Source organism: Octopus bimaculoides, chromosome 27 (genome assembly GCF_001194135.2).
Source record: "Octopus bimaculoides isolate UCB-OBI-ISO-001 chromosome 27, ASM119413v2, whole genome shotgun sequence".
Classification (NCBI taxonomy): Eukaryota; Metazoa; Mollusca; class Cephalopoda; order Octopoda; family Octopodidae; genus Octopus; species Octopus bimaculoides.
Window position 1 is genome coordinate 4318117 of NC_069007.1, and position 11444 is coordinate 4329560.

The 11444-nt window shown below is 34.0% G+C and overlaps 1 protein-coding gene across 1 annotated transcript in view; it reads left to right on the plus strand.

Annotated features, from left to right (window-relative positions):
• LOC106868880 (SCO-spondin) overlaps positions 1–10599 on the plus strand; it is a 19543-nt gene extending 8944 nt beyond the window's left edge. Inside the window, exons 9-18 of the mRNA XM_014914329.2 lie at positions 619–771; positions 1612–1661; positions 2424–2591; positions 3412–3570; positions 4541–4696; positions 5276–5460; positions 5794–5898; positions 7767–7827; positions 9078–9368; positions 10461–10599. Of these exons, the coding sequence (XP_014769815.1) occupies positions 619–771; positions 1612–1661; positions 2424–2591; positions 3412–3570; positions 4541–4696; positions 5276–5460; positions 5794–5898; positions 7767–7827; positions 9078–9368; positions 10461–10465 (1333 nt within the window). The 3' untranslated portion in view covers positions 10466–10599. The remainder of the gene's footprint in view (positions 1–618; positions 772–1611; positions 1662–2423; positions 2592–3411; positions 3571–4540; positions 4697–5275; positions 5461–5793; positions 5899–7766; positions 7828–9077; positions 9369–10460) is intronic.
• The last annotated feature ends 845 nt before the right edge of the window (positions 10600–11444 follow it).

The following is an 11444-nucleotide window of genomic DNA, read 5'->3' on the forward strand; positions in this document are numbered from 1 at the left end:
TATTATTATTATTATTATTATTATTATTATTAAGGTGGCAAGCTGGCAGAATTGTTAGCATGCCGAATGAAATGCTTAGCAGTATTTTATCTGTCTTCCCATTCTGAGTTCAAATTCCAACGAGGTTGACTTTGCCTTTCATCCTTTCAGGGTCGATAAAACGAGTACTGGTTGAGTACTGGAGTCGATGTAATTGACTATTCCCCTCCCACAATATTTCAGGCTTTGTGCCTATAATAGAAAGTATTATTGTTGTTGTTATTCTGCCTCCCCATCTCTTTCCCTCGTTCTCCTTCCCATACATCTTGCAAACTGATTCTTCAATTCACATTATAGCTTGTGGTAGCCATCTAGGCATCTCATTACTATTAGCCACCTTTGTGCAGCTCCTACTGTTTTCTCTTTCTTTCCCTTTCTCCTAGCAGATGTGAGTAGCTATGCAGGTCCCTTACAAGAGCCTGCACTTCCCCTACCCACCTACCTTAGTTCAATCCCCTCATTCACTAGCATAAAACTGACTTCCCCACTCCTGTTAAAGATAGAATGTTTCTCAACATTTTTTCCCTTTTTCTTTTATATGCTCTACGTGTGTTTATGTTTGTTTTTGAAACATTCTAGAACAATTGATGAGAAAATTTCGTCTGGCTGCAATTCTACAAATGTGACGGAGGAAGCTGACTGTTTCGTCACTGATTGTATTCCTGAATGTCGAGTCAATGATAAAAACTATAGGAATGATGAAGTCATCAATACAACTGAATGTGAGACATGGTAGGTTTATTCTCTTTAATTCAAGTAACTTAAATTTAAGAACAAAAGAAGCAGTTTATAAAAACAATTGTAAGAAAAACTGTGTGTACCGATCAGAAGGGCTGTATGAACGAATCACGTCGGGGTCACCACTTTATAGGAATGTGGGTTATACATCATTAGATGTACACCTGACTTTCCTATATTAAATTAAGAATTGAACGGAACGCTGAACTCCAGACTATCAACACAAACAATATTTATTCATGGTGGAAAGTTGACTATGTTGATGTGAGCTGTCTAGCGTGAGTTCGAAAGATGGAGAGAGACAGCTAAACACGTCCTTGCTCAATCGCTGGCCAGCAAGAAAGAGACAGAATGAAGCGGGAAAGCTTGGATGTTGAATTCCACGCATGCGTGAGACTACGCATGCGCACGGTGTTACTACACAATATATGAGGAACATCTTTTAGATGTCTATGCTTTAAGGGTAATTTCTTTTGCTTTTTATATTTGCTTTGGTCATTGAACTGTGGCCATGTTGCAGCACTGCCTTGAAAAATTTAGTCAAACAAAACTGTCTCTTTTGCCAAATCGCCCAACCCATGCCAGCATGGAAAGCGGACATTAAACGATGATGATGACGATGATGATACTGCTGTTATGATATTTAAGAAGAACTTTCTCATTTCTTCTGGTCCTTTGTATTGCTGTCTTTCAATAAACAAAATAATTAACTTTTTTTTTTATCATATATTCCTCGGTAAAGCTTACTTTACACTGAAAACTATTTAATGACATTTTAAATCTTGTTCAAGAGTTTTAATTACTATATTTTTTTTACTCTTCAATTCCAAACAGCCATTGTCAAAATAATAAAGCTCGCTGCAGTAAGATACCTCTATCAATAGGTAAGTGCTGCCCCAAGAGGTTTTAATAACATTACTATTCCCACGGTGGAGGCGCAATGGCCCAGTGGTTAGGGCAGCGGACTCGCGGTCATAGGATCGTGGTTTCGATTCCCAGACCGGGCGTTGTGAGTGCTTATTGAGCGAAAACACCTAAAGCTCCATGAGGCTCCGGCAGGGGATGGTGGCGAACTCTGCTGTACTCTTCCACCACAACTTTCTCTCACTCTTACTTCCTGTTTCTGTTGTGCCTGTAATTCAAAGGGTCAGCCTTGTCACACTGTGACATGATTGTGAGCTTAATGCTCTAACCACTGAGTCATAATACTGGGTTCGATGTAATTGACTTGTCTTCTTCCCCAAAATTTCAGGCCTCATGCATTAAGTAGAAAGAATTATGTTATCAGACGAGTTATATAACCCTAACATACAGAAAATGGAAAGAACTGATCCATTTTCTGTAAAGATGGATAAAATGCCGCTAAGCATTTTGCTTGGCATGCTAATGATTCTGCAAATAATGCAAAATGAATGCTTTACTGAGTTGTTCTAATAAGTCCAAAACATGCCCAGAGTTATCTTTCTTACTTGCCAAAATAACAATGATGATTAAGCAAAAGTTTTCTTGTTTTCATCAAATAAGAATATCTAATTACATTCTTTCATGGTTTCTACATTGGATATGTTAGTACCAGCTTAACTATCATTTTACATGCAGATACAGACTCTGAGTAGATACACAAATAATTCATTTTCCATTTCTAGTTGATGGTAACTGGACAGAGTGGAGTGAATGGTCAGAGTGCAGCTCGACCTGTTCAAATGGGATCCGAATGAGAGAAAGAACATGCTCTAATCCTTTACCTAAATGTAGTGGTGCATTATGTGAAGGCGAAAACACGCAGCAAGAATCATGTAATGAGGAAGTGCCTTGTAAGTTTTCTTTCTTTTATATCAGTCGTATTTGATTTCTTTTTAGATATTGTTTTGTTGTACATCTACATACATATTTATTTAATACACTCACACATATATAACTTGATGAATACAGGTGTTATACATGAGCTACTTCAAGTTTCATGTTTAGATAGTGCAGTAATATGATTGACCTGTATAGTATTCCATGCACAATCTGGTAATCATTCAGTGTCAACATGGTTATTCTATGAGGATATGCAAACAACAAAAAAAAAAGGAAGAAAAAAACATAAGAGATAACAGGAAGCGATAACATTAAGAAGCATTTTAAGGGAAAGGGAATAATCACATTTATAATTTAGGTTATGGCCATTTAACCATTTTTTGTGTTGAGTTTTAAAGTATTTTAACTGGGTGTTGTCATCTAAAGAGAATTATTTCTAGTAGAGGTACACAAAGGGATGGGGGGAGCCAAAGTGTGTTTAGTTTTTTCACTCTGATAACAGAAACTTGTTGAGATGCATACTTCTTGTAAAAATTTCTAACCTTTACAAGGTTGATGCAGTTCTTCTTTAGGACTTTGGTTTTTTTTTTATATAGACAGCTAAGCTTAACCTAAATGTAGTAGTCAACTTTAAATTCCATAAGTGTTCTAACCCTTTCCAGGTTAAATTTGAAACTGATATAAGAACCATTAAAAATTCGAAAAATAAGGATTGGTGATCAGGTTTTCTTCCTCTGCCAATCAAACTGGTCCTTTTCACCACCTCCTTGAAATGTAACAACTTCAAAAGCATTATCCTTTTTATTCTTATTTTCATTTCTTGCTTTGTAGGCTGTACTGTGTTAAGTTGGTCAAACTGGACAGAGTGTTCTAAATCTTGCGACGCGAGTCAAAAGGTCAGAACTAGAGAACTGTTACCAGAATGGTCATTTTCCGACTGTTCTATTGAACTGAAACAGACAAAGAAATGTAACACAGATAAGTGTATATGTAAGTATTATCAGGATTCTGACATATCTAACATAAGCCATTACTATACCCCTCACCTTCAATTATTGCAGTCACCTCTATCCCATCTCCTCATTGCCCCAGCATGGTTGCAGTCTAATGGCTGAAACAAGTAGAAGATAACCATATACTATGAACATAACTTTGACTCTCCATAAATCCAAAATTTTATTTTGGGATTAATGGGAGCAACTGTCTTCAAAGACTCATATTGTTGGTGAATGCTCCAAATGAGGAGTAAATAGACAGCGAACAACTGATGAAGGGTCGTTCTTTGCGTTACTTGTCCTGTTTTCCATTTTTTTCTCTTGTTGTTTGCTTATTTAACGTGTCTGCTTTCGTACTTCATGTTATTTACAGTTGGTGACGTCCTATATATATATATATATATATATATATATATATATATATATATATATATATATATATATATGTAAAAATATGTGACACTTATTTGGCAGCCATGATAAAACTCCGAGTTTCGGATGGCGGGGTGGAAAGCCACGCCGCCATCTCTTCAATTATCTGGCCATTGAAAATTCTTATGAGAATATAATTCTTATATAAGTGTCACATATTTTTACAGATAAATTCCTCTATTTACATAATATCGAGGTCTCTTTCTTTCTTTTGTTGTCCTTCCTGTCAAATATATATATATATATATATATATATATATATATATATTGTTCATATTATTATATATACTATATATTGTGAGCTATTTTGTTTAGTACTTTAATGATTTTTATCTGATAAAATAATTGAAAAAGAAAGAAAAATCTATTGTCTAACTAACATAACAGATACAAAAGAATTTGGAGAAAAAGATTGCTGTACGTTTACAAATTTTTATTTTTAATTAAGTTAAACCTTTTGTAATCCTTCTCAAGTCAAAAAGACCATTGTTTAACAAGATTTCAATGATTATTTTTTCTTCTTCCTGTTTCAGCTGGTTGCAATATAACACAATGGTCACCTTGGTCACCATGCTCGGTAACGTGTGGCCTTGGTAGAAAAGTGAGAGAAAGAACCATTATAGAAAATCTAAAGGAAGACTGTCCAACCAACTTAATGGATACAGAAGAATGTAATGAAATGGACTGCGGTATGGTTACAATTTTTTAAAATTATTTTATAAGTTAAACCTTTTCTGATCTTCTTAAGCCTGAAAGACTATTGTGAATTTACATTTTTGTTTTAAGCTTGTTTTTTTTTTTTACTGGGGAGGTTTAGTGAGAAGAGGAACATATATATATGGAAAAAAGACAAAGTAGAAAATGCTAAAATACTATAATAAAGAACATTACAGAACCGGTTTCGATCCTTGAGATCTTTTCAACAGTAAATATGAATAATAGATTTTTGAAAAATTATCGAAAAATTAAATTTTGGTAAATTTAAAAGAAAAGTCTTTTTAAAGACATATTTGTATAGTATTCAAATAACAGCGGAATTTTTCTTGTTTCTGCCTGTCTCTGTCTCACTTGTTAACTCTTGTGGGTTCGAAGGAGGACTGCTATGATAGTAGTAGTGTTGATTGGTTGGGTGTCCTGACAGGTCACTAAAGTACCAGTCATGTACTTGGATCAATCTAATCAATTTTGTGGCCATAAACCAATAATTATTATTATTTACAAATGAAGTTATATCTAATTGTATCATTCTCTTTCTATTTATATTTCAGACTGTGAGGAGAACGAAATCTGGAAAGAAGAATACTGCGAACATTCCTGCTCTGATATGTTTGGAAAACCAACATGCAAGGTGAATTCTTGCACGTGTAAGGATAATTTCTATCGTGCAATGAATGGATCATGTGTTGCTGAAAGCAAATGCAAAGTTTGTTTTGTTAATGATGAACCAAAACAGGTAAGACTATTCTGCCTTATGCTTTAGATTATTTGTATTGTTTTTAGGGCATTGGTATTAGGAAGAGCATCCGTAGTACTGAACCACAAACCAAATGGTTTTGAAGTAAGATTTGTAACTGCACAGCCTTGCCTGCACGTGTTATAAATGTTTCTGAAAATGTTTACAAAATTAATTGATCAGCTATAAAATATAATCTTGTGATATATTCATTGAAATGTCTACGTTGTTTATCAATTATAAAATTTAAGTCTGTAGTAAGGTGAGAATATTGACTGAAATATTTATATTATTAATTTTTTAAAAATCTCTATTTATTGTTTTTCGATCTAGCCAAAGGATATTTGGATAAACCCTGAAGACAATTGCGAATTATGCGAGTGTGTGAGTGGAAAGACTCTTTGCCACCGTGTCTGTGAAATCAAAACATGTTTACCAGTAAGTAACATTCTAAAATTTATCTCATCAACATAAAAGACAGCAGAGTAAAATAAGAACAGAACTTAAAAAAATCTAATCAATTATTAAATAATTATGCAACTGGTTACATTAACTGATATTTATTACATCTTATTTAAAAATCATCTTAATTAAAAGTCAATGCTAGTGAATAATATTTTAATAACAAAGTTACCAATTGCTTTTCCTACATCTCACAGCCAGTAAAATAAAGTTTAACAGTCAAGTTCTGTCGTTCTCCACTGTCTGAATTGTGCCAATATCAACCCCGTTGGTTAATTCATTTTGTAATAATTGTATTGGTATTTAACCTCTGTTATTCTTCTTCATATACACATCTATCTATCTATCTATCTATCTATCTATCTGTCTGTCTGTCTGTCTGTCTGTCTGTCTGTCTGTCTGTCTGTCTGTCTGTCTGTCTGTCTGTCTGTCTATTTATCTGTCTGTCTATTTATCTGTCTGTCTATTTATCTGTCTGTCTGTCTATTTATCTGTCTGTCCATCTATCTGTCTGTCTATTTATCTGTCTGTCTGTCTATTTATCTTTCTGTCTATCTATTTATCTTTCTGTCTATCTATTTATCTGTCTGTCTATTTATCTGTCTATCTATCTATATCTATCTATCTATTTGCTTTCAGTGGTTGAGGGAGGTTGCTATGGTATGTAGAGATGTATAGGAGAAGATAGAGAGGTGTAGATAGAGTGGGGGGGGGTCGAGTTGGTAGTAATGAATTTGGGTTGGTATTGGAAGGACATATGTGTGTAAATATATCATTGTTTCAGTCCAAAATACCATGCAAGTACTAAAACACCCTCACAGCAGATAGACATGCCTTTCACCATTTATTCTGTCTGATGATATCTTGTGGTACCTACAATTAATTGTTGTCTAACTTCAAAGGCCTGCACCTGTCTCTTATATTTTTACATCAAATTATAGGCAGAACATTCTACAATAGTTTACCATTTTCTTATAAATAGTTTGACACTAATTTCTAATAAGAGATAGCCTTAATTGTGGCTGGAGGTTTAAATGCAGAGCAATCCTCAGCTGCATAAATACATAGAATTTAATTAAATTAAAACAGATGGACACATTAGTATAATTTTACCTAAAATCTCCAAGAAGGTAAGGAGATAGACAAAGAACATGCTGTCTTCACTTCAGCTTAGAATATATATATATATATATTTATGGGTTTCAGCTAAGTGGCTGTAGTCATGCTGGAGCACCACTGTGACTTTCTGTCTTTATGCTGTGCTCTCTTCACGTTCCTTGCATGGCTCTTCTCCTCCACATGATATAGTCCAATCAAGAGTTTTGATGGCACATCTGGTGTATAAGAGAATTTGACATTGCCCTAAACTGTGTCTCATTTTGAGCCATTGGTTCGTCTGGTATCGTGGAGAGGAAAGCGTCGAGTTTTGTTTTGAAGACCTCTATATCCATGTCTTGAAGGTCTCTCAAATGTTTTGGCAGGGCATTAAAGAGCTGAGGTCCTCTGAAACCGAGGCTGTTGCAGTACCTTGTTCTTATGTGAGATGCAGTGGACGGTACCCTTGGTACCATGCAGTGGCGACCTGTGCAGGCATTCGTGTAGTACTTGATGCCAAAGTTTGGTACCAGTCCTTCCAGTATTTTCCATATGTATATTATTACATATATATATATATATATATATTTATAAGGTTGATGTTTAATTCATGCCAAAAGCTAATAACTTTTTGATCATGACAGCATCTTATACATTGTTCAAACTTTTCTATACATTTTTTGCTACACACATGCATATATATATGTTTTTTATTGATATATTAATTTGTTTATTTGTTAATTTTTCAGGATGAAGAATTGTCCTATGATGTTCCAAACCAATGCTGTCCAAGATGTGTGAAAAAACAATGTAAGACTTAAACAAATTTAATAGTTCAGTGAGACACACTGACAAGCAGTGTATATATTATGTCAGGAGGTCTATTAGCAGTGGCCTCTGGCTATTTAACTCTCTTTGCTAATCTCATTTTGCCCTGGTTGAACAGAGAATCAGATTTGTATGTTAAGGGTACACATGTCTGTGGAGTGCTCAGCCACTTGCATGTTAATTTCACGAGCAGGCTGTTCCATTGATTGGATCAACTGGAACCCTCGACGTCATAAACGACGGAGTGCCAACATAAGCTGGTTATATTTCTACAACACACAAAATATTTAAACATTTTCTAATCAAGGATATTCATCTATTGCCATCTCAACTTTTTTCACCATAGCCATTGTGTATCTAGGACTACATTATTAAACACATTTTTCCTCATCTTTAAGACAATAGGAGGTGATACAGGAAGGGTTTATCTGCTGCTTCTAGTCAATCACACAACCACATTGAAGACCCTTGCTTCTTCGTTTACAATTTTTTAATATATTTTTTGTCGGTTAGGTTGTAGAAACTCTGCCAAATCAGATTGGAGCCTATTTAGCCATCTGGTTCACCAGTCCTCAGTCAAATCGTCCGACCCATGCTAGCATGGAAAGCGGACGTTATACGAGGATGAGCTTGCCATTTATTCAGTTTGTACAGCATTTGCAGTGTTGCTGTACATAACTGTGATACCATTTAATCATCATCGTCGTTTAACGTCCGCTTTCCATGCTAGCATGGGTTGGACGATTTGACTGAGGACTGGTGAACCAGATGGCTACACCAGGCTCCAATCTGATTTGGCTGAGTTTCTACAACTGGATGCCCTTCCTAACGCCAACCACTCAGAGAGTGTAGTGGGTGCTTTTACATGTCACCCGCACGAAGGCCAGTCAGGTGGTACTGGCAATGGCCACGCTCAAAATGGTGTATTTTATGTGCCACCCACAAAAGAGCCAGTCTAGGGGCACTGGCAACGATCATTAATAACTTTATGATTTAAAAAAAAAACTCTTTGACGCTACCATGGGTACAGAACAACACCAGTACAAAATATGATCAATAACTCAATGCTCTATCAAACTAACAGGTAATGATTTCCTACCAATCTCTAATAATACAAAATGAATCCAAAATTCCAGTAAACACTATAAGAATAATCAGAAAATCTCAAAATTATTCAGAGAAAGATAAACAAAATGTAAATTCCAATGTTTTTCTACCTTTTGTTATTTCAGCTCGTTGTACACTGAAGTCCAAGATGGAGTTCTTGTTCAATCCGTTGGCTGAGTGTAAATCTGTGAAAAAGATCATGTACCTTTATTGTGAAGGCAATTGCGGACTCAGTTCCCAATTACCAGTATTGATGAATGCAAATGAAGGCCCTGGAACTCATAAAAACTGTACCTGTTGTCAAGGGAAACCAAGTGAACCGATTCCTGTACAGATGGTGTGTGGTTCAAATGAAGTTGAACATACAGGGTTCTATGTGAATATGATGAGTTGTAAATGTCAAGAATGTTCAGAAAGTGAGTACAGTCTACCATTCTCATATTGTCAGAATTCTTTGATGCAATGCTTCTCAACCAGGGTCAATTTAAGATGTTATTATTAAAATCTATGTGCATATAAGCTGGTTGTGGATGCGCAATGGCCCAGTGGTTAGGGCAGCGGATTTGCAGTTTCGATTCCCAGACCGGTTGTTGTGAGTGTTTATTGAGCGAAAAACACCTAAAGCTCTACGAGGCTCCGGCAGGGGATGGTGGCGAACCCTGCTGTACTCTTTCACCACAACTTTCTCTCACCCTTACTTCCTGTTTCTGTTGTACCTGTATTTCAAAGGGCCAGCCTTGTCACACTGTGTCACGCTGAATATCCCCGAGAACTACGTTAAGGGTACACGTGTCTGTGGAGTGCTCAGCCACTTGCACGTTAATTTCACAAGCAGGTTGTTCCATTGATCGGATCAACTGGAAGCCTCGATGTCGTAAACGACATCGTAAATGACGGAGTGCCAACATGGGATGGTTATATACGTACGTACGTACAAACGAACTTACGTACTTTCGAACAAATAAATATATATGGATATAAATAAATAATTATATATATAAATATATATATAAATAAATATATATAAAGACATATATATATGTAAATAAATCTATATATATAACTAAAAAATATATATATATAAATAAAAATATATATATAAAGAAATAAATAACTATATATATAAATATATTTATTTATATATATATATAAATAAATATACATATAAATAAATATATATAAATAAAAGAATATATAAATAAATATATATATATATAAATATATTTATTTATTTATATATATATATATATATAAATAAATAACTATATATATATATATATAAATATATATTTGTTGATATATATATATACACACACACACACATGGTTTAGATCAGAACCATTGTTAGTTTCATGCCCTGAAGAAAACTATGTCAGTCAAGCTGAAATGCTTGTACACATGTCATTTGGTGTTTTCGCAGCTAAAACTATTTTGTTTATGTTATATAATATATCACATTATATTTTGTTTATCACTCTATATTTTAATGTCTGTTATTTTGCTTTCAGTTTGAATCCCAGAATGCATCAGACATATAATATACGGAAATGGAATCATTTGCCACTACCAGAAATCATTTAATTCATACTGTTGATTGTAAATATCTATAGAAACCAATCATTCTTTCAATAAAATTTTCCACAAGTCTCTTTGTCTTTGCGTTTTTACAAGCACCATAAACTGAGATTGCATGTTACCTCATGGTACCGTGTTATGACCTTTTAAAGAAAATGGTGTAAGGCATCAAAGGGCAAGTGTTGAATGTATAATAACACGGTTAAACACGCATCGTTTATGCCTTTATTAGCATTATTAAACAAGAGTTACCTCCCTTGGCTTCTGTTAGCATTATTGAATAGGAGTTACCTCCCTTGGTTTGTTTGTTTTATGCCCTTTAAAAGAATGTATATATGAACCAACAATAAACAACAAATGGTCGTATATAAAAGTATTTATTAAATTAAGATAGAAAAGCGTTCAACAATATTGTTAAAAATGAATTTAATAGTAATCATATCGAAAATTATAAACTTCACGTTATTAACTTTACGTTTATTATAATATAAACAGAAATATTAAATAGAAATCTTATCTTAACGAATCTTTCGTTTAAAATACAATTTAAACGAAGTTTTAGGTTAAACTAAAATTATAAACGTAAAATGAATAACATTAATTTTAATATAAACTAAGAAAAAATTAATTTATGAAAACAATTATATCACCATTAAATAAAAGAAGAAAAAAAAATATATACAAGCATATATATGTATATATATGTGTGTATATATATATTTATATGGGAGAATTTACGAAAAAAACGACAGCAGACAAGGACAGGTGGTGTAAACAACGAAAGGTTGTAATAGTTTAACGCTCGGGAATAAAGTCTTTAACGTTTCGAGCTACGCTTTTCTACAGAAAGGATACGGAGAAAAGGAAGGAGATATATATATATGTATATACATATGTGTGTGTGTATATATGTATGT